Below are 25884 nucleotides of genomic sequence, written 5' to 3'. Positions count from 1 at the left end.
ACTTGAACCATAATTAACGGGATGACTTAAGCAGGTTCGTATATTATTCCGTTTGTAATAAATACCAAGAGTATAATATGAAATACATGATTTAAAAAGTAACAGTCTATTTATTAGCTGTAAAGATTTATTTTATTTTATTTTATTTTATTTTATTTTATTTTATTTTATTTTGCTGGATCTTGAAATGTTTGAGGATCGTACCGCCACATCCTATATTTCTGCAGAGCTACGCCTACATTTCCCATCGGCCACCAAACTAGGTTCAGGCTTTGTGCGCCACCTTATTCTGTGTTCGGGGGAGAACAAGCTACCGGTGGTGGAGACAGACGACAAGCAAGGAACAAGGTCGAACGTCCTTTTATAGGTTCTTTTAAACTTTATTTTATTTTTTTTTCTCTTGCCACACCGACACATTCTGCCATTGAAAGCCGTGTTTTGTTTTGTCTGTAGAGTTTAGCATTGCTCTCTGCGTGTTTTCAATCCCAGCCAAAGCTGCGCGACTTTGCTCTGTGTCGCATGTTTGTCTTATCTTTTAAGCCAAACGCACTTACTTAGACATGCGTCCATCTGTGTAGTGAGATGTGGTGAGTGTCTTATATAGCAACATTTCGTCAACATTTCTCAGACGGGTCATAATGTTGCCATACGTTCTCTTGGGTTACTTAGTTTTTAGCAACAGCTCCTTGTCACATGAGGAGAAATGCAACGTCTTAAATAATGGCTCTGCATGTGTGAGTATGTAATAATCGGGTCAAAACAGATTATTAGAAGACTTCGTTGCGATAGTTGAATGTTTGCAGCGTTTAAGTGTTTGCTGTCTTACTGACTCTGCTGGGTTTCTGTGACAGGCATCTAACATGTCTGTGGACTGGATAGGATACGGATATGCCACTCTAGTGGCATCCGGGGGAGTCGTTGGTTACGTGAAAGCAGGTGAGAAATGTTTCCCGTTCAACTGGGATCACTGTACCTGTCCGTTCACTTCTGTGAATATTATGCTGTGCACAGTTCATCTTGGAGGACAAGTTGCGGATAACTTCTCAAAAGTACAATGTAAACAAATGAGGCATGTCTATTAATTTGTAGGACCAAAAGAATAGTATGTCGGGAGTAACTACAAATATAGCAGATACAGTTCCAACCTCTTCCCTTTTTTTGGTTTTGTAACTGACTTTTCTATAACTAAATTGAGTAGTTTCCTAAAATAAACAATATGTTTGCATGTATTGCATTGAAATAAAATAGTTTATGAGTAAAACATAAATCTACAAGAAATTGACTTTTGTTTTGCCTGTCAAATTCAAAATCTAATGTTAAAAAAAGATATAAACTTCCATAACATTTTTCAACTCTTTAAGAAATGTTCTTTACTGCAACATCAAGGTAAACTGAAATCATTCAATAATAATAACACTTGGAATCTTCCTTGGTTATTCAGTGTCCTGTGGACATCAGAAGAGTTTCACAACTTGTGGGATGTTAATTTGTAAAGAAAAAAAAAAAAACTCTCCAACTATGTTAAACTTAATCTAGAATATTTCATCCATTTTTAGTGTTAAATTGATGAAATTATACATTTAGTGGTTAAAAAAACATTATAATCTTATGGAATGTAACATAACTTATGTCGTTACAATGTCAGTTAAAAATTATGATAAAGCTGGATGGGAAATTAGTTTGTTTCATGTCTGTTATCTCGGTGTCCTTATTGGCAGATGGTGGATGTTTGTATTTATGTAAAAGCCTTTAAAAAACAGATTATTCACAAAAGTCTGTCCTATTTAATTCAATGACCAGAATTTACTTTTTATCATATTTCCATTTTGCTGAAAACGATATTTCTATTTGTCCTAAGTACATTTTCTAAAGAAAAAAAAAAGAAATTCTCCATAAGTGTAATTATTGTGACATTCTCGAGTTTACCTTTTGAAACGATTATGTCCTCCCATTAAAAAAAAAAGTCTTGAGTAATTAGTGTCAGATATTTTCTTCCTCAATATTCTTCTCTCTCTCACACACACAGGCAGTGTTCCCTCACTGGCTGCTGGTTTGCTCTTTGGGGGACTCGCAGGTTTTGGAGCCTACCAGATCTCCAACGACCCGAATAATGTTTGGGTGTCTCTAGGTATGTCAAATATGCTGACACACACAGTGGCAAAACATTGGTTTAGGAACAACTCAGAATTAGCGGTTTAGTTACATGTCTGGTTTTAAAATTCGGGCAATTAGTAAAAAAATAAATAAATAAATGAAAGGAATTCAAAACATGATAAACTGCAATTGCTTTCTTGTGGATAAATACATTTGAACAAGATTATTATTCTTCCTCATGACTCGGTTCACTAACCATCACTTTCGATATTGCAGCTACATCCGGAGCTCTGTCTGCCATCATGGGGAAGAGATTCTACGGGTCGAGGAAGTTCATGCCAGCTGGTTTGATGGCAGGAGCAAGGTTTGTTCTATTAGCTCTGGATACTCTGCAAATATCCAAAAAGGATATTCGCAGAGCGTGTAAAATAAAACAAATGTAAAAAAAAAAAAAAAAGTGGATTTGGCGGGTTTCGAGTGGACTTGTAACAATTGATTCCAGGTGCTAAATGTTTGTCGTATTTTTCAGCTAACTTGGAAGTCATTTCACTTTTGTTTTAACATTTTTAATGTGATCATCTCGTTTCAGCCTGCTGATGGTGGGGAAGCTTAGTTTGACGTTGCTCCAGAAACCTACAGCGTCCTCATGAGGTTGAAGCTGTTCAAAAACAGTTTTCAGCTTTTATCTGGTCATGTTATGGAGCATCCTCTCGGAATTTGACATTCTGTGTTACTCTGGTCAAAAATGTTTGATAATAAAATGTATAATTTGTACAGAAATGCATGTTTTGTCTTTTTTTTTTTTTTTTTATAAATACACCGTGAACATCTATATGTTTATTATTATAAAATAAATACAAAATGTTACATTTTTTTTTCATTGCATGATACAAAGAGTCCAAGAGTTGCTCTACAGTATCAAGAGAATCCTTCACAACTATTACCTAAACACAAAAACAGAAACTGCCTGAACTCAGCTTTGCAGATTTCTTGACAAACGGTTATTTACAACAAATTAAAAAGTTTTTAAAAAGGTACATCGCTCTGATGCATTCAAGTACTACTTAAAATATGCACGCATTAACAGTTGGACTTGCTCATACTGGATCCCTAAAGAATACTTTGAGAGTCCCTAGCAGTATTGGCAAACATGTACAAGCTGGTCGGTTTACCACATATTGGTGTGACATATTTATCCTGCGTGGTTGATGAGTTTGGTGGCAAAAACTGCTCAGCATTTATATTTGTTATCAAAGATAAGATAAAAACCCAAGGACAGCAGACAGTCCTTGGGTTGGTTCCTGTTTTCTTGGATTATCGGTTTCCGCCGTACTTGGACGTCCAGTCGACCCGGCCGTGAACTGGCTGCACCGCAGGAGCTCTGCTCAGGAGATTACCAGACGTCTTCCCCAATGCTGAAAAGCTGCTGCCCTTCACCTGAGTCCTGTCTGCCCGCCTCTTCCAGCCCTCGTAATCTGAAGGGAACCGGCAGACTGTTATGTTTCTACTTCCAATTTACAACAAGCAACATATACGCATGCGTATTTGACGAGTTAAGATATTTACTGAAAAGTTTAGTTAACTCAATTTCTTAAGTGAAACACATTGTATAGAGTATCTACACATAGATTGATACGTCCAAGCCTTTATTCCTGTTAATTATGAGAATTTCTTTGCTTATGAAAACAACATTAAAGATTGGAATATTACATATGACAAAAACATTTATTATACAGAAATGTGGGCTTAATGAAAAGTATGTTTATTACCTGCTGAAAGGTTACTTTCAAATGCTACTTTTAAGCTAATAAGCCTCAATTGGATGCATATTCTAAATTATGGAATATAACTTTCTTTTTAATCAGAGTAGCGATATACAATGTAAAAATATAGAAATGTACAACTAAAATATTCAATGACGTAATCAGCTAATTAATAAAAAAATAAAAAAACACCACAATTGGCTACAAAACGAGTACCTTCATTAGTTTCACTCAGTGAAGAGTTGGAAATGGGCTTGAGTTTTGCAGATTTGGTCTTTTCTTTTTTATGATCAGGAGAAGAATTAGAAGAAAGATTGACTGAAGTGAAGAAATGAGAGAAAAGGGTTGAATAACTTTTGAAAGAGAGGTGCAAAGTAATAGACCAGAAAAAGGGAACAGTGTCACTGACAAAGAAGCAAACTTAAACAGGTGGGGAAGGTTTTGAAAACAAATAAACGGTGAAATTCTTACTTGAGTGCTGGCCAGCCAAAGGGGCGAGCTGGATTCTCTGTCCCACTGTCCCAACCTCTTTCTTTTGGAAAGAAGGGATGTAGCCACCGGAGAGGTTGTACTTGGTGCTCACAAAGTTCCCTTTAAGAAACAAAAGACAATTTAAGAGTGTGTATTTTGTCTGTGTAGACTGATTAATACAGTCTGAACTAGCCTAAACTAGAATATAACAGATAGATGAACAATAAATGAATAAAAATATAACATACAAAAAGTACTGAAATCACAGCTGTTCGAGTTACATTTATTTGAGTCTCAGTTTGAATGACTAAGGTTGGAGTTGCCACAACTCTGGCTATTTAAGCACGCTTTCCCTAAATTGCATATAACTTGTATACATTAATGGAATGCAAATTTGAAATGTGTCTGCATTTGTATCACTATTTTTTAACTTATAAGTAATTCCATTGAAGTACCTTTAGACAGATCAATTTTCTCCAATATTCTTTCTTTGACAACTGTTTTCTCTGGGGTGCTATCCACCGATTTAGTGGCATTCTCTTCTAATCTCACAGAAAACCGGAAGAGTTGAAGAAGTGATGCAGGCAGTAGGAAAGAAAGAAAAAAAATAAAGATTTAGGATAACGAAGCTGAAAAAGAAGAAATACTTTGAAATAATAGTAAAACAAAGACAGGTGAAGAAAAAATGAAAAGAAAGGTGGGTACAGTTAGTGGTCATTTAAGAAGCGCTTGATCTTTAACAGTCAGACCAAATCTCATAAATACATAATGAAAGGAAAAGACAAGGTGAAAGAAAGGCAGGCAAAGTAAAGGGGGTAGATATTGTGTGTCTGCTTACACTACAGACTCTAAAAAGGTAGGCATTAAGATCCCAAACACTTCAGGAGCCCTGAACCCAAAGCTTATCTGCTGTGAGACTACAGCTGCTAACAAGCCTTAGAAGTGTAGTTGAGCAACAGAACATTATGGGTTTTTTAATTTGTTAATGTAAACATAACTTTATAATCGTTGTCTGAAAAACACATTTACTACACTTTGGAGTTACAAAAGGGAAAACTTGCACACCAAAACTGAGGAGTACAAAGGCTAAAAATATATAGCTTGTGAATGTATGAGATGAATAGTAATGTGACTATTTTTCCTTTTCAAACAGAATTACTACATGTATCTACATGTTTAAGTAATCTCAGAGTCTGAGCTTGCTCCAGTGTACACAACAATGTAGCATATACAGTATGTAGCATTTCTGCATTAGCCGTTAGCTGTCGTTACCTGCATTAGCTCTGGTGACGGCTAATCCTCCTCCGATCGGGCAAAGTGGTTTATTTGCAATGTTTGAGGAGTTCTCCCACAGATCCCGCAATGTCATTGCACTCAACTCCTTCTCTCCAGAGGAAGTCTGAGTCTTGCCAATTAGACCTTAAAATAACAAACATTTTACATATCATTGGTAATGATAAGCAGGTTTAGGTAATAGGTGGATGTATGGACTGATAAATGTATGTGTTAAAGTACTGTATATGTCACAAAAATACTTATTTAATATTTAACTTTTTTTTGATGAATTGTGCTCCTATTAGCCACAAAGAAGGCTGTCCATTTGTCTTACCTGGTAGGTAACGAGACTGGCCAAGATAGTGCTGCCGTGCTGCTGATCCAGGAAGATTATAATCTGCTTGGCCAACTTTAACATTGCTGGGAATTTTTGTAACTGTGCTAAATGAATATAGAGGTTTCTGCTCTTTGGGCCTGCAAACAAATTTAAATATTAATAATAATAATTAAAAAAAAAAGTTATTAGTTTTTTTAAATAAGCTTGCATTGTTACAGTTTTGTCAACCGTATAATGATGTGCCTCATAACTGGAATTTGCCACACGTTTAGCACATTACAGCACTTACTGTGAGCAGGGCTCTTGTTTCCTATCCCCTTCTGCAGTCCCCAGGCTGGGTTTCTTGGAGTTGGAGGCGGCGGTTTCCGATTGGTCGGATTCATCCCAGCTGTCTGATGTCTTGGATACTGCCTGACCCCAGCGACGACGACCACTCTTCAGCAGCCCCATCCCGCTGCTGCCTACAGCATTTTCACTGCCCATTGATGTTGCCTTCTGATAAAAAAAAGGAGGTATTATGTTTTGATCCATACAGAGGTGTTTAAGAATTGTATTAGGCTACTCACTGCGTGGCTGATGCCTTCGGTTTTACTGTCAACTTGAGGCATTGGGATCTGCTGAAGAGGCTGATGCTGCAAATAGTTTCTTGAAGATGCGGAAGCTTTGGAGTCTGACGATGACTGCTGGGGATCTGTCTTTGACTCAGAGAGCTGCTTCTGAACCATCGGACGAGCTTGGACCTTCTTAGCCTCTTGGCTCTGAGGACGAGGCCCCAACACCTGGCCTACTTGGAAGTAAGGATACCGCAAGGCCTTGCCGGGGAGAGAACAGAACGGGTAGAATATGTTAAACTGTTACTACCAATATACAATTTAAAAGCATGAACACTGGACAGTGTTAAGACTTTATTTCAGAACATTAGTTTTGCCGACCTGTACAGCAGTGGGCCTTTTCTTAGGGTCCCACTGCAGAAAGTCCTGCATTAGTGCAATGGCCTCCTTGCTGGCATTTGGAATTAGGGTCTTCAAGTGGGTCGGCACACATTGGGGGAAGCGAAAATTCATGGCAGATGCTAGATGGTAGCCCTCTGGCCAATCCATCTAATTGTAAAGATAATCAAATCATCAGGTGCAAAAAAAAAAAAAAGCCTTGCCTATCAAATATTGTCTCTACAATGCATTTTTAAAATGGCATTTAACTGTTTTGTTACATAAGATATAATATAATTCTATATTTTTGTTACTTTCTCAAACCAAGGGGTCTGCAACCTGCAACTTTGGGGTTGCAATGGCTTTCACATTGACTCTTAATAACTGGATAAAATGATAAAAAAAAAAAAACACCCCACCCTTTTAAATATAGATATTAGGGCTGAGCGATGCTGTCTTAAGATGTCTTCGTAGTAATACCAATAAAATAGTTATAACTTTACAGGAGCAGCTAAGTTAATGAAATTAAGACTTGATTTAAGGCTGTCTTTTCCACCTCTTTCCGTCCAGAAATTCCTCACCTTTTTAACGGTGCCCAGAACTTGGCAGATCTTAAAGATCTCATCCACTTCACTATTTCCAGGAAAAAGAGGTCTAAGGGTGTAAAGTTCAGCCATGATGCAGCCCACAGCCCATAGATCAATAGGAGAGCTGTAGGTAGATGACCTTAGCAACACCTCAGGAGCGCGGTACCTTGACACAGACCAGAAATACCTCAATATAAAAGTTGATTTCAAGCAGCATAAAATAAAATAAAATAAAAATCTAAGCTTTTTAGCAAAAACAAAAACAACTGCTTTGACATCATATTTCTCCAAATGCAGGAAATCTATTTTTTTTACCATCTTGTTGAAACATAATCTGTGTAAGGAGGTTTGGAGCGGATCTCTCTGGCCAGTCCAAAGTCGGCTATTTTAACCAGTTCTGGACCCATGCACAGCAGGTTCTCTGGCTTCATGTCTCGATGGAAGAAACCTGGAAAAATTATAACGCAGAGTTTATAATCAGGCAGCAAGATAATGATGAAAATATGAAAGGAAATATTTTGAATCCACTCTTTGATTGGCTGAAAAATTTAATAATTAACTCCCCGCTTAGAAAAGATCACTACACTTCATTTTCATTCCTGCACTAAATAAATTTACTGTGCGTCAGCTGGGCTTTAAATGTAAGATAATATCAACATAATCCAGTTTTTATTTTTGTGTTTTGGGCCAAAACGGACAATCTTGTCATCCACTGACCTCCAGTCTTTTGAGCTTGACTCGCTTTTGATTAAATATTCAATTACAAACAAACAAAACAAATTTACCAGCAAATATTTCATTCACTCCACATTTCCAATGAAATGTGAGTTCAGAAGGTTGTGTATGGTAGGAAACTGAAAAATCTCTCCCATATTTAGATAATGCAATCACCTGTTTGTAAATCAATCAAATATAGCCAAAGGGGTGAAAGTGTTTAATGGCCTCAAAAGATATATTTTGCTGTATGTCTCTATAAATTTTATTCTAGAGAAAGCATAGGCATACCTAGTGGCTATACCTAATAACACCAATGTATTTGCATATGCAATGTATTCCTTCTCATGGGTCACGGTGACAAGATTGTTTACATGAAATATATCAAACCTAAAAAGCAAAAGGTCATGTTACTTTTTCCAAAAGAGAAAAATGACAAAGCCCCTTACCATGCTTATGCACAAAAGCCAACCCAGACAGCACTTGAAACATGATGTTCCTAATTTCATTCTCTGTGAACATCTTATTCTCTCTAACAGCACATCAAAGAGAAAAAAAAGAGAAGAAAGGATAGAAGGGAAATCAAAGAAAAATGTTAAGAAAAGAGAAGTCTGGAAAGGTACGTGCATTTTGGATGGAGGGATGCTTGGATGTTTATAGTGCTTTTATGCAATAATTTTTGCAACCCTTGAACTTTTTTTGGGATAATTTGTCACATTTCAACCCACAATTTCAAAGTATCTTTTGTACTTTCTGTCATTTATCGACATAAAGTAGTACATACCTCTGAAGTGAAAGGATATTATAGGTGGCTTTGGACATTATTTTTATATACAAGTGAATCGTTCAACCAATTTTCGTGGCAGTTCTTCTTGGCTTTGAAATATTTAGGTAGTGATGGTCCCTCTTTCTAAAACTGCTAAAACTCAAATTTTATGAATAACAAGTTCACAACATATTCTGAACTGGGTTTAGGTCAGGGCTTTAACTGAGTCACTCTAACATACAGTAATACAATTACCATTACTATTCCAAACCAATCCACAGTAAATGTGGCTATATGTTTACAATCATTTTCAAAGTGGAAGGTGATCCTAACCCCCACTCCAAACCCTTTGCCATCTCCGACAGGTTTTCCCTATGGTTTTATACTGCCAAGTTTTAGCATTAGGTTGTTACAGGGTGTGCAGCTGTAGTTTTCCTACCTCACAAAGCAACTTGCATATTGGTGAAAAAGTAAAGCTTTGTTCTTTTCTGACCAGAGCTCCTTTAACCTGTTTTCAGTATCCCCAACATTGGTCATGGCAGACTGGAAACGAGACTATTCTTGGTCTGTTTTCAACAATTTCATGCAATTCTCCTATTAAAAAACACTGATTTGTGGAAGGGCACGAATACCTTTGAGTGGCTCAACAGAAAGTATATTTACACATGAGTGCTTTTGTATGACATACATTTTTTTCTTATTTGTGATGTTGTGATGATTTCATCTAGTTAAAACAAATAATACCTAAAGATAAAAAGTGAGAGCATCCATGCATCCTTTCATCACTTAGATACAGAACAGATCAGAGAGTTAGACAAATGTTTCCATCAGGCAAGTTATGGAGCGTTCACATACTGCAAGAATTTGATGCATTTAAAACAATGCAGCTATGGTTCTCTGGAAAATCACTACATGCAGTGTCACGATTTTCCTCCGAAATTTAGATTTGAAAATAATGCCAATACTTTCACACTGACTCTTGCAGAATGAAACAGCTCTCACAGATCTGAAAGCAATCACCCCAGCACGGTACACCTACCGTGCTTGTGAATAAATGAGAGGCCTTGCAAAATCTGAAAGCTTATGTTTCTTATCACTGACTCAGGAAACAATTTTCTTCTGTAAACATACAAATTGACATTTCATTTTGAGGGGCAGTCAGACAAAAAAGTCATCACAAATATAGTTCTCTTGTAGAGCAAGGTTTAGTGACTATTCTTTTTGATTATAAAACATTAGGAACAGATTCTCTTTTCTATGTTTTGTATTTACCGGAAAGACCAAACTGTGCTCTGCAAGTATACACACTGGGGCGTGTATACACATCAAAACCTCTTGAGATGAGACTCTTAACTCTAAGCCTTTAAGGCTGTTGATTTTTATTTTTTTTACAATGCATTAGGAAATAAAATTAAAATATTCCTAGAAAAACATAGACAACAAACACCCAATAGTAATAATACTTGTCCAGGATTTCCCCCAGAAAACTTGCTAAGACCGGTTCTAAGGGCGCTACGCCTGTCATCCAGCCACCCGCCGTGATTTTGAGTTAAGAAATGTTGACAGGAAATTTGGAAATATCATTTGATAGTTACACATTTTTAAAAGACTGGTACATTAATACATAAACACCAAATATAAAGTCTTAAAAAGGTAATCATTAAAAAAACTAATAAATTAACAATGCTGATCCCGGTGGGGGCACAAGTAACGCCTGGTGGCCTGGCTTATTACACACTGAGGGAAACCCTGTTGTCTAAAACATTTTAAGATACTTTTTTGTGATCCAGATATTTCTGATACTCTAATATCACTATAAACCATCAGTACACAGACTGTGTTCTTCCTCTTCTTACCTGTCCTTCATTAGTTGATACAGGTTTTCTTTCATGTACTCAAAAACAAAGTAGAGGTGATCATTCTCTCTGATAACCTCCTTTAGTTTCACCACATTCGCATGGTTCAGTTTCTTCAAAGACTACAGAGAGAGAGAGAGACAATGTGAAAGACAAAAAAAACACACTATAAAGCCTGAAAGATCATGCTTATTTATGTACATTAACAACAAATTGACACTTCTGTTAGAAGGATGCACCATTCTTAGAAGATGGAATGTCAATTTTGTGGTGAACTTCAACGCTGGTTTCGCAAATTTATCACCTTTTAATACATATTTCTAATGACCTCGATTTCTCTTAAAGAGCTGTAATTAACAGCACTGAATGAATTCAATAAACAACCTGGAAGTCTCCGCGGAAAATATATTTCGCTTTGGAAATTGTTTTGTCCACACTTTTTCTCTGACTTCATCTTTAATCGGCACACTGACACTGAAGCTCCTGTCAAACCGTTTCAGTTTCAAACACTGAAACATCAAGTGTGTTGCATTTCTTGCATCTCAAAGCAGCCTATTTGAATTCCTTCCCTGGGTTTCAGTGATGCCAGTGACACATCCCTACCTTGACTTCCCTTAGATTCATACATTCTTCCCATGAGTAGAACTTTCTCTTCATCCTAGGAAAGACAGGAGATAAAAGAATGAGATGCTGATGTGTAGATGTGCAGCAAAAGAAACTATCTTATCTTGAACACGCAACAAAGCACTATTATTATCTTTACAGTAATGGCACTATGTCTTTTGTGTCACTCTATAAATAATTCAAGCCCTTTGACCTGTCTTCAGTTGCAGCTTACATTATTACAAGTACAAGGCTTCAAGGGTCCAAGATTTTACAGCCAAAGTGACTCTTTTTGTTGTCAAACATTCCTTTTTCACATTTGGACTTCACCAATTAATTTGCCAGTGTTGTTACCATATGCATGGGAAGCAGTGTGCCAGCTGGCACTGGTTTATCCTCTGAAATCAACAATATCTCTCCCACCCTCTGGAATTACATAAGAGCTAGAGTGAGCACAAATCCTTTTCTCCTCATCTGCTCCACAATATCAGGAACCTGACACACCCTACCCTCTACTTTCGCTGCCTTTCGCCGTCACCACATGTATTATCTTGCATGGTAACCAAATGATCAACAAGTGAACCCATCTCCCGGGTTTCTCGTCTATTATTGAACACTGAAGCTGAGAGTCGGACAAAGAAATGTAGGCTACTGGTTTGTTTGCACTATTGATCGCAAGAAAGCTGAAATAGGCTAATTAACCCAGCGCCTAATTCGATAGTTTTATATTACGGTACATCTGTTAACAATGACTGCTTGAGAATATCACAGATATTTCATATAACAAAAGCTCCACTTAAAAAATTTCCATATAACTGGATTTATTTTTCTATTTCATTTGTAGCACTTCTTGCTGAATATCTTGGGAAACAAAGCAAAGCAGCAATGTTTGGAAATATTTTTGGTCTCGAAAAATGTGGATATTCATATTGTAAAAGCAAAAGGAGGGCATCTCATTATTCCTATTAAAGTAAGGCTGATCTACAACAATTAATACAGTATAAATGAACCATCTGCAAAGAAACCAGCTGCAGTCTTTGACTGTATGCAAACAGAACCATCAAATTTGCCACCTAGGTGTTAGACTTCTGTTACTCTATAAAAGACCTTAGGACAGAAAAATATAATACTCTACACAATTAAAATTATGTGTTGCTCCTGTACAAGTGTCAAACATCAAAATAAAAACATTATAGATAACATCAAGACTGTAATTCTCTCATTTTACCATCAGTATCAATAATTGTTGCTTGTCTGTTTTCAGATAAAAGCAATTAGAGAATGGTCTACATTTTGCTTCAAATTTTTTTGCACATTCCTGTGGTTCAAATAATCATTGTTGAAAAAATATTTACGCGTGAATGTGTCATATTATTAATCTGTCTAAATATTATTCTATTCTAACTTCAGAATTTTTGCTTTAGGTAACCATTTACAATGGTTTACTAAGAAAAAAAAATGAAATCCCTACCTCTTGATAGCTACGAGTTCTCCAGACTCATTGCTTCTCCCCATCAGCACACTGCCGTAGGTGCCATCACCCAGCTGCTTCAGGGTGGTGTAGCGATTCATCTTCTCTTAAAATTGTTTCATCAGCGTCTCAGTTCTCTTTATGTGTTAGGTGAGCAGCTCTGATGTAACAGTTCAAATTACTTTCCTGTTTTCTTCATTTGACCTAATGTTTGGTCTGACCGACAAAATATTTCACTTCTTCTATTCCAAAATGAAAACTCTTCAACCAGGGAAAATGCTCCACATCTACTGAGTCAGGAGTTTAAAGGCCTTCTTGCAGTTTCCTGTCCATGAATATAGGAGGCGTATCTTGGCGATGTAGTTGAGTTTGTAGTAAAGAAGCATCTGAAGATGAAAAGAAGAAAAAAGAAATCCATTAGCAACATGTCAATTCTAAATGGAACATTATTTATAGACTCCTAATCACCTTAAACAATCTCCTAAATCTGAATTATAAGAGAGCTGGGATAAAGATGATGCTCTGATCACTTCTTGTTTTTTGCCTGGAAGAGAAGGATCAGGTGTGCAGCCCTTTAGACGTGTAGGAAGCTGTGACATGAACACCCCGGGGTGATGACACGGCCAGCCCCGGAGGGATTAGTCCATGGGAGATGTAAATAGGTTGTTACATCACCAACACGCTTACCGGCATCCACAACATCCCCCGAGCTCACTGCCTGGCAGGAGGATTTGATCGACGCCACAGGGTATAGTGATCACGCTGTTTGGCTGTTATGCTGAGGAAAATCCCCCACCCTAAAGGTTCCTACAAAATTACAGGGACAACAACTACAGAGCCCTTACAATAAACCTCATTTTCTCTTTACGCTTGCACCACAGCGCCAGAAATTAATGTGTTATTACAAAATAGCTGCTTTTATTTAAAGTAGAAACAGACTGTTGAAATAATATGATGATGCTTGTAGTCACAATTGTTATCTATTACATTTACATATTATTTTGACTTAGATTTGTAGGCTTCAGAACAAAAGCAAAACAGAATAAATGTTGTTTAAAGCCGTAGTTTGCAAATAGTTATTGCGCAGAATATTGGGCATGTTTTTTGTTCTGCTTTTTAAAATATCAGGTTTTTACTCTGGTTGGTAGCCTGCAATGGAGGAGCAAATACACTTCATCCAATCTTAGTTTGAAAACAGTGATGGCCGGCCCTAGCTTAGCTGTTAGCGTTTTGTTGCAACACAAGATACTCCAGATCAGCTAAATGTGTTCTTAATGATCCAAACCTCAAGCTTTTTTTAAAACGTGTTTTAGCTTGCTGAACAGATTAATCTTTGGCTTATCATAAAAATGTGATTTATCTGGATACAACTCTAACAAAAATGATACTTGCATCCTGGCTAAAATAATCAGGCATGCTGCAAAATAAGTTAGCAACAGTTACTTATTGTTGTTGTTGTTTTTCTAACAGTTGCCAAGCTACAAAGAATACTATACAAAAAAGTTCCAAACTACTTATGGTCAGTCTTTCAAGGAAATAAATAAAAATGTTTCTTAACATGCTATTCCATTAAAAATACACATGTAGCTTTATAAGTTTATATGTTTACCATATAACAAAGGCATCTAAAGGTCAGGACATGACAAAAAAAATCTATAGTTTTTATTGTATTTGTTTTTTGTGGGAGAATCACTGTCTAATATACAAGTAGTAGGTGTTTCATAAAATTTCATTAAAATAGAGTAAACACAATGAATAGTCGTGTGTTGTTTACACATTATAAATTAACTTCAGAGAAATAAGCTATGGATAAAGGCTAAGTAAAATGTATTTAATTATAAAACTCTCTACTATAGTGTGACTCATCTCCAAAATTACGAATAATCTGTGCAACTCATTAGGAATTAAATGTATCTTTCTTCAAGTTATTATTATAGGTACTCTCTCGAAACAAATACCAGCTCTGTCCAGGTCGCATTGAGACAATGATCAGCTAAAGGAGAATAAAGGCCAGAGGTCTGCTGGCCTGCAATCTGCTGGGGAGGGATTAAAAGGAATTAAGATGTACCTATACGACATGACATTCGGGAGCTAATCAAGGTCAGTTCCACTCAGATACCAACCTCACCGCATAAGGCGGGGAAAAAAGTACTTCATGTGATAATGCTCACTGAACTAAATAATATTAACGTTATTTATCAGAACTTATTTAAATTCAGTAGCCATGCCTTCCTGAAAAACCTACACGTCAAAACAAATAAACTGACCTTCTTTAGACAGTTTTGTCAGGCAACTATACACAATTCATAGTGACCGCTGTTTAATAAGACCGTGTTTTTATTAGTTTCTGACATGTCCGTTTCTAACAGCTCACTTTCTCCATTGCTTCTTATCAGTAAGCAGTAATTCCCTCTAGTTTTTCCTCTGTGTGTTTTTAAACTCACCAGCCGCTCGTTTCCGCAGCCGTTGTCTGGCTCCGCTGATAGCTCCTGATAAACTGGACGAAGTGTCTGTATCACAGCTCACACGATAAACTGTGTGCGTGCAGGTCCGCCTGACTCCTTTCCATGGAAACGTACACACAAACGCGACCCCTTTGTTCGGCTACCAGGTGACAAGAAGCGCAAGGCTTTGTGGGGAATGTTGTCCTTCAAGGACTAACCCTAACCCCAACCCTTTTGGAAATGTGTGACTGATAAATTAACATTTATGTTGACATTTTGCATGTATTTTTTATTTAACCTTACAAAGATCTATTTTTAGGCAAATATGTCGAAATTTATGCTGGAGACAGGCACCAGCCCCCTTCATGACCCTTCATCGACAACTATGTTAGATAATGTCAAAAGTTAAAACCATTAACGAGCTTTAGCCCATTCCTATTTTTAGTTTCATATTGACACTCTCCACCCCCTCTTAAAAAATTGCTTTAAGAACGGAGAGGAAGTGAATAGTTTTCCTAGCACTAAATAGATGCCAAAGGGTCAGAAAAAATTGACATATTGAGAGATTTACGTCATGTGAAAGCAGTATAGATTTTGCACCAGTAGATGGCGCAGCATGATTTATTTTTGTGGTTTACAGAGGAACCAACAACCCTACGAACTTCAATTATTTGGACTCTTTTTATTTTTTTAAACAAATGCCATAACCATTTTTTGTATGAAATTGTCTAGGCTATTTGATAAGAAGTGATCTACCATTTACTAATTTATTCATAATTTTATTAGATCTGGTTTGATTTTAAAGGGGACTATTATTTAAGTGTCATTAATTTATTAAAAGTCTTCACTGTCCATAGATCGGTGTCTTTTTATTTGTTTTTAAATAATATAAGCTTATTAATAAATCACTTGTGAAACACATTTTTATTTATCTTTGATTAATTTTTTGCAAATATATGTCAACAGATATTAATTAAATGTTCAGCATGGTTTTCATTTAAATGTAAATCATGAACTTCTTGTTGATTTGATGTTTCTGAACTAAATAAACTTTATTTACTGGTCAGAATCCAGAGCTGTTCAGATCATTACCAACTTCAACTGTAATCTGTACAGAAACATAGACGGTCGGCCTTCGGCAAAACCACCAGTCAGATCCACTTTTCTGTCGAAAAATCATCTAGTTTCAACCATATTTATTATCTTTCCAGCCCCTTACTTAACTATGAACCACTTACTTAATCGAAAGTTATAAAATTACAAAATACAAACAGAATTTTTCTCCACTTTTCAATTTTCTCTAATGTGTTTTGGAAAAAAAAAAGAATCATCTTAAAATAGCAGTAAAGCTAAACTGATAATGTGCTGTGGTTGCATAAAATAACATAGTTAGTGATCAAATTGTGCTTTAACATGCAAAACAACAGCTCAGTGTGGCTACACCCCTTATGGACTTTCTGTCAGCTGTCGGCTGTTATCCTGAATTATGTTACAGAGCTTTGCAAACATGGAGGGGAAAAAATCACAGCAGTCTCTCAGTCCATTCAATACAGAATATAAGTAAGCAAAGAGCTTATTTATTATATTTTTATACAATCATAAGCCACAAATAGTTTTTTCTGTGTGTAACTAACGTCACATACTTTCTACGTTATACTAAGTAATAACTATGGTTGGGTTTAATTCTCTTTCATGCTCAGTCTTTAGTGTAAGACAGTTCCTGGACACCCCCTTGTGGATCTAAATTATCCCAGCACTCCTTTCGGAGCTTGAGAGTTATTGCTGGTGTGGTTTTCAGAGAAGAAAACATTTAAAACCCATTACTTTAGAGCAGTAAAATGTCATGTAACAGGAGCATTACATTATTTGGAGGATAATAGCTCTCAGGGAAGGGACCTGGTCACCCCTGATCAAGCGTCTGATGACTGCTCTGAAAGGAGCTTTTCACAGTGCATTCAACAGACTTTTTTGTTGTTGTTAAATGTTGAATACTATGTATCATTTTATGTCCCAATGATATACTACTTGGTGCTGATCTATCGCATAAAATTCCAATAGTTTAAGAGGCATCACATTTGCAAGGCACTTTATCGAAAGTGAGTTTTCTCGAGTTTGCAAGACAGCATGGCCAGAAGAAATAAGATATTTGATGATGAAGTTGGGTTGGGTGTGTCATCCTATATCAACTATGTGGCTGTCCTAATCTGATCCATGAGATCAGATTAATGCTTTATGCGCAGTCATCTAACCGCTCCACACATCAGTATTTGCTGACTCTGGACAACATGAATATCTGAGGCAATTTCCTCGCCTTCAGCAGTTTTTACCTGCGTCTGTACTTCCCATTGATTGATGATTCTAGCACACACAAAGAGCAGGTTAAGCTCAGACGTACCAGGATGGGCGGGGAAGAGGGTGTAACCAGTGGAAATGGACTTAAGAGGATTATTGTGGTCGTTAGTTCCCTGCCGGTCTCATTAAGGTTGACCAGCAATGCCGGTGTGAGATAGCACGAATCGTCAGGAACAATCGAGTCACAACCAAAGTAGAGTTTTTGTTATTTTTTTTATTTTTTATTTTTTGACACTGCAATGAAATAAATTAATTGCAACTTTCCACGATGACCGGCTGTGGTTGTTACCTACTGGGAGCACATGGTGATCCGTTTGCAGGCGTGCATTTGTACCAAAGAACAGTTTCCTGACCAGGACTTTGGCAGGCAGCCTACTGAGGGACATGAGGACGAGACCTGCTGGGATTGGCAATGTCCATGCTGACTGGATGGGTTCGCTTCCCTCCATTCTCAGTGCCATGCCTCTCAAGTATCTTGCTGTGCCAGGTGAGCAGAAAGAATTAGGGATGGAACAGGAGAGAAGAGATGGAAAATTTGACGATAGGGTGGAAAGGAATGTAATTGTTGCTTTGTGTATTTTGAATGAATGATGCAAAGAAGAGTTGAGCTCTTAGTCCATTCAGAGTAGGCAATTGTGGACCAATTCTCCAGAAAAAACAAACTCTCCAAGTCAAGTAACCCCCCTAAAGTTTTATTGTTTCCATCTTGTTTTATCTGCCTACAGATGCAATTTTTCCTCTCTTCGTCATGCATGTTTCATCCTATGTTCCAGGTTCTCATGACTCCTTCACCTTCTGGGTGGATGTGCATGCCCCTGTGGGCCCTGATCAGAAGTCTTATGTAAAGTACCTAGCCACCATGTTCAGCGTGCTAGCCAAGAAAGTCATGGTGAAGTGGTCAATGACACAGGTACCAATCTCAAAATTGGTACCTGTGTCCAATTTTGAGATTGGACACAGGTACTTTTTTACTTGTTTTTAAACAAGTAAAAAAGTTACAATTTTGAAGATTTGTTCTTCCATGTACGGATTTACAGCCTCTTCTAAAATATTCTGTGATCTGCATTCCCAGAACCTGACATTCAGGGAGCAATTAGATGCAGGAATTCGTTACTTCGATCTCAGGGTGTCTTCTAAACCAGGCGAGCCTGGAAATGAGATCTACTTCATCCATGGCCTCTTTGGACACAAGGTGAGTAAAAAAAAAAAAAAACAACAACATAAAAAAAACACCCACAATCGCTTTGAGTCACACTACTTCATTTATTTCACATAAGTTTCTGTTTTAAAGAAACTGTGTTTTAGCTTTTTTTCAATTTTCTGGAAGTTTGTTTCATATTTGTGGTGGTTCCGGTTCTGGGGACGCAGAGCAGACCAGAGCTAGAACACCTGAGAGGTCTGGAAGGCTGATAAAACAACAACAGATCTTTAATGTATTGTGGTGATAAGCCATTTAATGACTTATAAGCTAACAACAGCATTTTAAAGTCTATTCTCTGAGCTTGGCTAGGTCTCCCTTGTAAAATATATCTCTACAAAAGGTATTATTTATTTCTGAACTGCTTAGAAAACTGCTTATTAAATTTGAGATTTTAGTTATAGTTTTTAATTTGATACATGACACTTTGGGAGGTTTAAAACTGTGACCAAACAAGAAGCAGCATTTCTTCATGCCTGCATTAGCAACAGACCTTTTGTCTCATCCATCAACTCATCATTGACTTGTCTTCAATCTGTCTGTAAAGGTGAGAGACGGCCTGTTGGAAATTAACTCTTTCCTGAGCAGACACAAGAAAGAAGTAAGAATCATTCGTAATAGTATTATTATTATTATTTTAGTATTTAATACTTTTCAGCATCTTTTTTATAGCACAGATGAATTGTTGATTCCATTCTGGATTAAGGTTGTGCTTTTGGACTTCAATCATTACTACGCGATGGATGAAGATCACCATGTGTACCTCATCCGTATGCTACAGGAAGTGTTTGGCAGCAAGCTGTGCAGCGACTGTGCAGTGGAGAACATTACTCTGAACTACCTGTGGGAGAAGAAATATCAGGTGAGATCTGAACAACTGCAGCAGAACCTTTCATCTGGTTGTTTTTTTGTTTGTTTTTTTTTCCCTCCAGTCCATTGCTACAACAGCTTTATTCTTCTTAAAGCAGTAAATGCATATAAAGCGCATTCTCCACATCTAAAAGAGAACCAACATGTGAGTGTGTGTGTGGTGGAAAGATCAATGAACGTCAAGGTAATCCCAGCTGTCTTTAACATTCCTAAGAAGGAATCAGAGATGGGTGTCATCCCATTAACACTTGTTCCGCCTTGCAACTGTACTTTCCCTTTTCTCCAACTTTAACTTTAAGCGTGGTCGTTTCTGTTTGACTTCACTACTGACTTACAAAATATACAAAATCTTTTCACCAAACTCTTGTAGACAAGCTTTATCTTTTGCTTTTATTATTTAACATACATTCTTCTTTCTTTTCTTTTTTTTTCTTCATTGTAAATGTTAAACACAATTATACCCGTGTATATAGATATGATAGACTGGGAACCATTTCTGAGAAACTCCACATTTCTGTGGCCGCTACTACTGAGCGTGTCCAGGGCTCTATCAGATGAAAATAGCCTACTATCATTACTTGTCCTGTGACCCTAATCTTTTGCTGACTTAGCCTACTTGGCAGAGGTACCAGAGATAGTGCAGGAGACAAGAAAAGGAGAAGATGAGTAAACGCACAGCTGTGCTTTAAGTACCTGAAGGGGGCAGCATTTCTCTTTGTTATGTTTGTCAAACTCAGGACACTTTCAGTTTTCTGTATCTATTTTTTTTTTTTTTCACAACTACTTCAAATTAATGTCTTATGATTAAATCCTAAGAAAAATGTACATGTCATAGAGTAGGAAATGCTAGTAATGCTTAAACAACAGAAGTGGGTTTCACTCTTTTAGACATACAAAGGAAAAGTAGGACTGAGGCATCTCATATGAGAATTGTGAACTAATATATTAAGGTACAAATATCTTATTAATTATTTCGCCTCTTTACAGGTCATTGTGTTCTACCATCACCCTTCAGCCCAAGATATCCCTGTGATGTGGCCTGGCAATAAAATCCCTGCTCCATGGGCAAACACCACTGAGCCCAACAAGCTTATACAGGTAAGACAACAACAGTATTTCTTTTGTTGCTTCTTCGCCCTCACATTAGGATAACATCACTATGCATACACAGCAGGTAAAAAAAAAAAAAAATAATAAAAAATAAAAAACTTGTTTTGTAAAATAAAACGTAAAGATATCAACCTGGAAGTAGAAAACGGAAAATCACTCATACAGCAGAATAAGACCCATAAGCTCACAAACAAGTCTGCCAGGGAACATGGTTAAGTGAGAGTAAAGGTTATGTTTACAATTGAGAAGTCAAAGTCCAGACCTAATCTAAAGAGATGCTGTACTTGAACCTGAGATGAGATAATATTGGATTGTCCACAGTTAATGAGAAATGACAAAATGTCTCTGGAGTTAAATCTAAGTTACAAATGTTAAATCAAAGAACAAGATCATCTTTTGCCACTTTCTGGGTTTACATGAGAATCTGAACAATTTACTCTGTCTTCTATTTTGTCACCCAACTATACAATGTTTTCTTCTCCTGCTGCATGCCTCCGTGTCTCAAACACATTGTTTCTCTGCTTGCCTAAAATAAGCCTTTGTGGCCAACGTTTGCAGCTCATCCTTGTGTAACCGTGCAAACAAAATTTGTGTGCTCATTTTCTTTTTCAATAAGTTTGTGGTTTTCTCTCCCCCTTTTATTTAACTTTTTCTAAGTTTCTGGAAACCACATTGAAAGAAAGAAACAAACAGGGATCCTTCCATGTCACCCAGGCTATCCTCACTCCTACGGCCAACACTGTAGCCAAAGGTTTGGTGTGGGGCCTGCGTGAATACCTGGTAGAAAGGTAAGTACCAAACTATATAAATTAGTTTTTTGAGTTTTTAAAAAATCTTGTACATCATGCTATGTGGACATATTGTCATCTTGCCTCACATGATTGGTATATTGGTCCATGCACCTCATGTCTCAGATATATCTCAGTTTTTTTCTAGAGGAACCTTATATGGTTGCACTCACTCTCCAGGGATCTAGTTCCTCTAGCCTTCAAGCAAGCTCAAAATGAAGCCAAAATCCTGACACAGAGAAAATACTCTTCTTACCTTCAGATAAGAAAAATATGGGACCAGCACATTATGTTGCAGCATATTATCCTGAATGGACTGGACGGAGACAGGAGGTGGTCTAATTTTGCACTTCTCAGGAAGTACAATTGCGCACCACAAGCAGATAAACACATTAGCTTCCAGGTTTTGTTCTGTTAGGCTCTGACGGGGGACATATATTTGGGAGTTTAAAGTGATACAGCCATATCAGATCTGTCTCTGAATGTGATGTGCCTGGTAGGAGTGAAAAAAGAAGGAATGCAGAGGAGTGACTCCAAGGCAAGAGTGTGGGAGTTGCAGCTAGCTTATTTTCTTTGGATAAGTTTTCTCCCACATTATCCTATATTTCAGAACACCAACAGCAGGCAAAAAAAGTTAGAAGGCCAGTACAAAAAACTGACCAAATTAGAGTTTGACAGTATATAGTTTACAGTTTCTACAAGTGCAACCAACCAGAATGAGGAAATTAACTCTTAATTTCCTCAAAAGGAAATCAAAGGTTTATCTAAAGCTATCTTCTGTTCCAGACAGGTTTCAAATAAAGCATGTTTGGAATAGAGGGTAGTTCTAACTTTCTTGTCTCTAATAGTCTGTCAACTTTCATCAATCTAGAAACCTGCCAACCATAATGTCTTGGGTTCAGAGTCAACGGCCAGGAGTGGATGGAGTCAACATCATCACCTCAGACTTTGTGGAGCTCACTGACTTTGCCAACATTGTGATTAAACTCAACAACCTACTGCTGTCTGAGTCAGAACGCAAATCCAGATGACACATGCCCCATTTTTGACCAGAACTCTGGTGGTTTGGTTTCATGTCTTTCTCCTTGTTTGGATAAAATGGCTTCAGTAATGCACATGACTTTATTGACTTTCAGGAGGTTTGGTAGCTGGTACGCAGGCAGCTTTTCTGCTGCCAGGAAAGCTTCAGTTTCTAATTCAACGACTCAAGTTAACTGGCAGGGTTTGCAGAAATTTGTAAGCCTTTAAATATTCCTGGAACTCTTCGATTTTACTTTCTGCCAATTCTTTCAGCCTAAATTTTACAATACAGCCAAGAGGAGTTTGGGAAAGCAGGGGTCAGGTTAGAGAGAACGAAGAGTGGTTTGTATTCAATTTTACACAGGGCTATGCCTCACATCGCTGCTATGAAATGTAACTGTTATACAGACCGCCCATTTCACAAACGCTCCACCTGTTACCACGTTTATAATAATCCTAGACATGCTGTTAATCTTTCACATCTAGAGCTGTTATTTATCAAAATGGTGATTAAAATACCAACACAGAATTTCTATTTACGGACTGAGTATTAAGTTGAAACTCCTCTACCGGTCCAGAAGTCTCGCGGTTCATTCAGCTGCAGATTTGCAAACTCAAATTTTGTTATGTTATTTTTTTGAGACTTTCTACTGACGAGCTTTCCCAGCAAGCCATTCTTGTTACACCTTTTTTTTTTTTCTAAATGTTCTTCTATGAATGTCAACATGTAACATGCTAAGTCAAGTCTATCCAGTCTGACATGGATTTCCACAATTTCACTATTTGGCCTGACTTTGGCATCTTTGGGGTTTATTGTCTGGGACGTTCGTTCCTGGAAAGTTTTCTGCTGATGTTTATCACTAGTCAGTATATATATGTGTATACAGTATAAATATATATTTTTTCATTGTACAGTAACAATTTTCAAATTGTTTGCAAATCGCCTTATTACTCTACCCAGACTTGTGTAGCAAGAATTGTTTACCCAAGGTGATCACTGTCTTTCCTTCTTGGCATCAACACACGGCTGGCAAACTGCTGAAGTTTATTGCTTTTACACAGGAAGTCACTACTGACAATGCCAAGTTAGTCCAGTGTATTTGATCAGATGCGCCTGGTTTTAAATTTTCCTCCCAAATCATAAAAAAGGGCAGCTTTGCATAAATAAAGATGTTAATTGTCTCTGAGAATACATTTAAAATAATAAAACCTGGTAGAAACCACATTGTTGTTGTTTTTTGGTGGTGGGAGGGAAAAGAGACCTAAATCCCTACCATTGATAAATGGGGTGTGCTCTCTTTTTACAGTTGCTGCATGTAGCAATAAAAAGTAATGAAAAACAAATGCATTTTCAAATTAGGCCTAGCTGGGCCTTTTAACTCTTCACTTTTCCCCAGCAAAGTTGAGGGAAACGTGTGTTCTGGTATTTTTTTAAATTAATTTATTTATTTTTTGTTTACTTTTTATTTCCAGGTTTTGGGCAGGGAGTCCACTGGGCCAGCTGTGTCTCAACATGAATGGCATTTAACAAGCGCTTTAGACAGTAACACCTTCAGGCCGTAAATTCTGCAAGGCTAAATATGTGTGGAACTTTTGCCACAATCCCCATAAAGCACGTGCACCCATAAAAATAAACAGCTACGCTTTTTATGGTTACAGTTTTGTTGGGTTTGATGCAAAAATAGGAGGAAAAAAAAAGCTCCATTTAGAGAAATGTTGGGAAAGTTTCATCAGAACCTAAATATGTAGCCATTAAACTATGCACGAGTCAATGTATGCGCACTAACCGTAGAAAGTGTTTTCTGTACATTTGAATGTTTTCTGCAGACGTGTGTGTTCCTGTGTGTTTTGTGCCTTGCAGGTTTAGTGATTACTATGCATCTCATAGACAGCAATGCTCTGAATATCTGCACTTTTATGGTAAAAAAAAACAAAACAAAACAAAACAAAACAAAACAGAAAACAGGGAAATGGGGACCAAGACACCAGAGAATAAGTGAGTTGTCAGAAATCCTTTAAGTATGAAACAACTGTGTGACAGACTGAGAAGAATTCAGTAAGAACAAAGCTAAATATCTGGAATAATAATAATAATAAAAAACCTTTATCCTCAGCATCAGCATGTAAAAATTAACTGTGATGTTTTGTTTCTGTTTATGCTTAACCACTTCTCTTCACACCCTGTCTGAGTTTTTTATTTATTTATTTATTTTAATTTTTTTTTTTTTTTTTGCGAAACTGCCTGAATCTCTCCAGGCCGTGTTGTTGACACTGTTGAGTGTGGTCACCGAGCCCTATGAGGTCCTCTCTCTCACACTGAGACACAAGCAGAGGCACTTTAATTGTGGAGTAATTACACATACCATGGCAGGCAAGTGGGAGAACCGAGAGCAGCAGCGAAGCCGAACTGAAAGCATTCCTCTGTTGTTTGGATTGGTCCTCTCTCTTTCTCCTTGTGTCCCACTGTTTTGTTTTCCAGCTGGCTTCCAGGGCTTCAAAGGAGAAAATGACAGCTAATGCGAGATGTTTGTGTGTGCAATAAATAACGAGACTGCTTTTACTTGTGTGCGAACTCGTTACTCATCTGAATTCTTCTTATTTATTTATTTTTATTCAATCAAAGTGGAACTTTCTGGATTCCCAACGAATCCAGAATGTCAGTCTCATCCAGCTCCACAGCCAATTTCCAAACAGTCCAGTACAAACATCTCGAAGTGCATAAGGCAGACGTCCTCATGACCAAACATGGTCGCAGTTTTATTAGCATTTCAGGCAGCAGGGTTATTGTCACGGCTGGTTTCACGGTTTGTACGTTTGGACGAGAGACGGAAACTGTGGCGAGAAGAGAATATCCACATGACGTGTCCCTGTTGGGGCTAATGGTTTAACATTAAACAGCTGAGTAAACTTGGTTTCAATCTATTTAACGTCTGCTATTTCCGTGATGTAATATACCAAAGTTAACTGGGTCACTAGCATATGGCGCACAAAATTGTCAGTATTCCCTGACAGACTGTAGTGACCAGGATATTTATACAGCTGTAAAAACAGCTGGAGGTATATCTCATGACTATCTCTCCTCCAAATGAATTAAAGGTGAGCAAAGACAGACAAGAGCTGAATAAATCAAATTTGAGGAAAACTAACGTTAGTATATTTGTGTCTTACAGTCACTTAGTTTTCCTAAGCTATTTATTCAGACTTTACATTGTAAAAGCATGCTGAATGAGTGCATG

The 25884-nt window shown here is 37.3% G+C and overlaps 3 protein-coding genes across 16 annotated transcripts; 2 read left to right on the top strand and 1 right to left on the bottom strand.

Annotated features, from left to right (window-relative positions):
• The first annotated feature begins 236 nt into the window (after positions 1–236).
• Positions 237–2874, top strand: tmem14ca (transmembrane protein 14Ca). Of its 4 annotated transcripts, none has more exons than XM_044104846.1 (5): positions 237–348; positions 852–936; positions 2027–2128; positions 2371–2458; positions 2684–2874. In XM_044104846.1, exons 2-5 carry the CDS (start codon positions 861–863, stop codon positions 2742–2744), a joined length of 327 nt encoding a protein of 108 aa, XP_043960781.1. In that variant the 5' UTR covers positions 237–348; positions 852–860; the 3' UTR covers positions 2745–2874. The 4 variants fall into 4 exon arrangements, with proteins under 4 accessions (XP_043960781.1, XP_043960782.1, XP_043960780.1 ...); XM_044104847.1 differs by having other exon boundaries at positions 266–367; XM_044104845.1 differs by having other exon boundaries at positions 332–734.
• On the bottom strand, positions 2869–15476 carry mak (male germ cell-associated kinase). Of its 11 annotated transcripts, none has more exons than XM_044104834.1 (16): positions 15311–15460; positions 12867–13252; positions 11396–11450; positions 10793–10914; positions 9976–10055; positions 7772–7904; positions 7451–7622; positions 6873–7040; positions 6507–6752; positions 6230–6435; positions 5938–6077; positions 5601–5747; positions 4784–4870; positions 4329–4448; positions 4074–4175; positions 2869–3569 (listed from the first exon to the last, which is right to left on the bottom strand). In XM_044104834.1, the coding sequence occupies exons 2-16, from the start codon at positions 12965–12967 to the stop codon at positions 3409–3411; spliced, it is 2040 nt and encodes a 679-aa protein (XP_043960769.1). In that variant the 5' UTR covers positions 12968–13252; positions 15311–15460; the 3' UTR covers positions 2869–3408. The 11 variants fall into 11 exon arrangements, with proteins under 11 accessions (XP_043960769.1, XP_043960765.1, XP_043960770.1 ...); XM_044104830.1 differs by lacking the exon at positions 9976–10055 and adding an exon at positions 8620–8702; XM_044104835.1 differs by lacking the exon at positions 9976–10055 and adding an exon at positions 8620–8702 and having other exon boundaries at positions 4074–4136.
• Positions 15477–18046: 2570 nt separating this feature from the next.
• plcxd2 (phosphatidylinositol-specific phospholipase C, X domain containing 2) lies at positions 18047–22659 on the top strand. Its single transcript, XM_044104844.1, has 8 exons — positions 18047–18149; positions 18436–18572; positions 18735–18854; positions 19408–19461; positions 19567–19722; positions 20718–20828; positions 21498–21628; positions 22500–22659. The coding sequence occupies exons 1-8, from the start codon at positions 18047–18049 to the stop codon at positions 22657–22659; spliced, it is 972 nt and encodes a 323-aa protein (XP_043960779.1).
• Positions 22660–25884: the final 3225 nt, after the last annotated feature.

The sequence above is a fragment of the Gambusia affinis genome, linkage group LG21, assembly GCF_019740435.1.
Source record: "Gambusia affinis linkage group LG21, SWU_Gaff_1.0, whole genome shotgun sequence".
Taxonomy (NCBI): domain Eukaryota; kingdom Metazoa; phylum Chordata; class Actinopteri; order Cyprinodontiformes; family Poeciliidae; genus Gambusia; species Gambusia affinis.
This window is presented reverse-complemented; position numbering and strand designations above follow the sequence as displayed.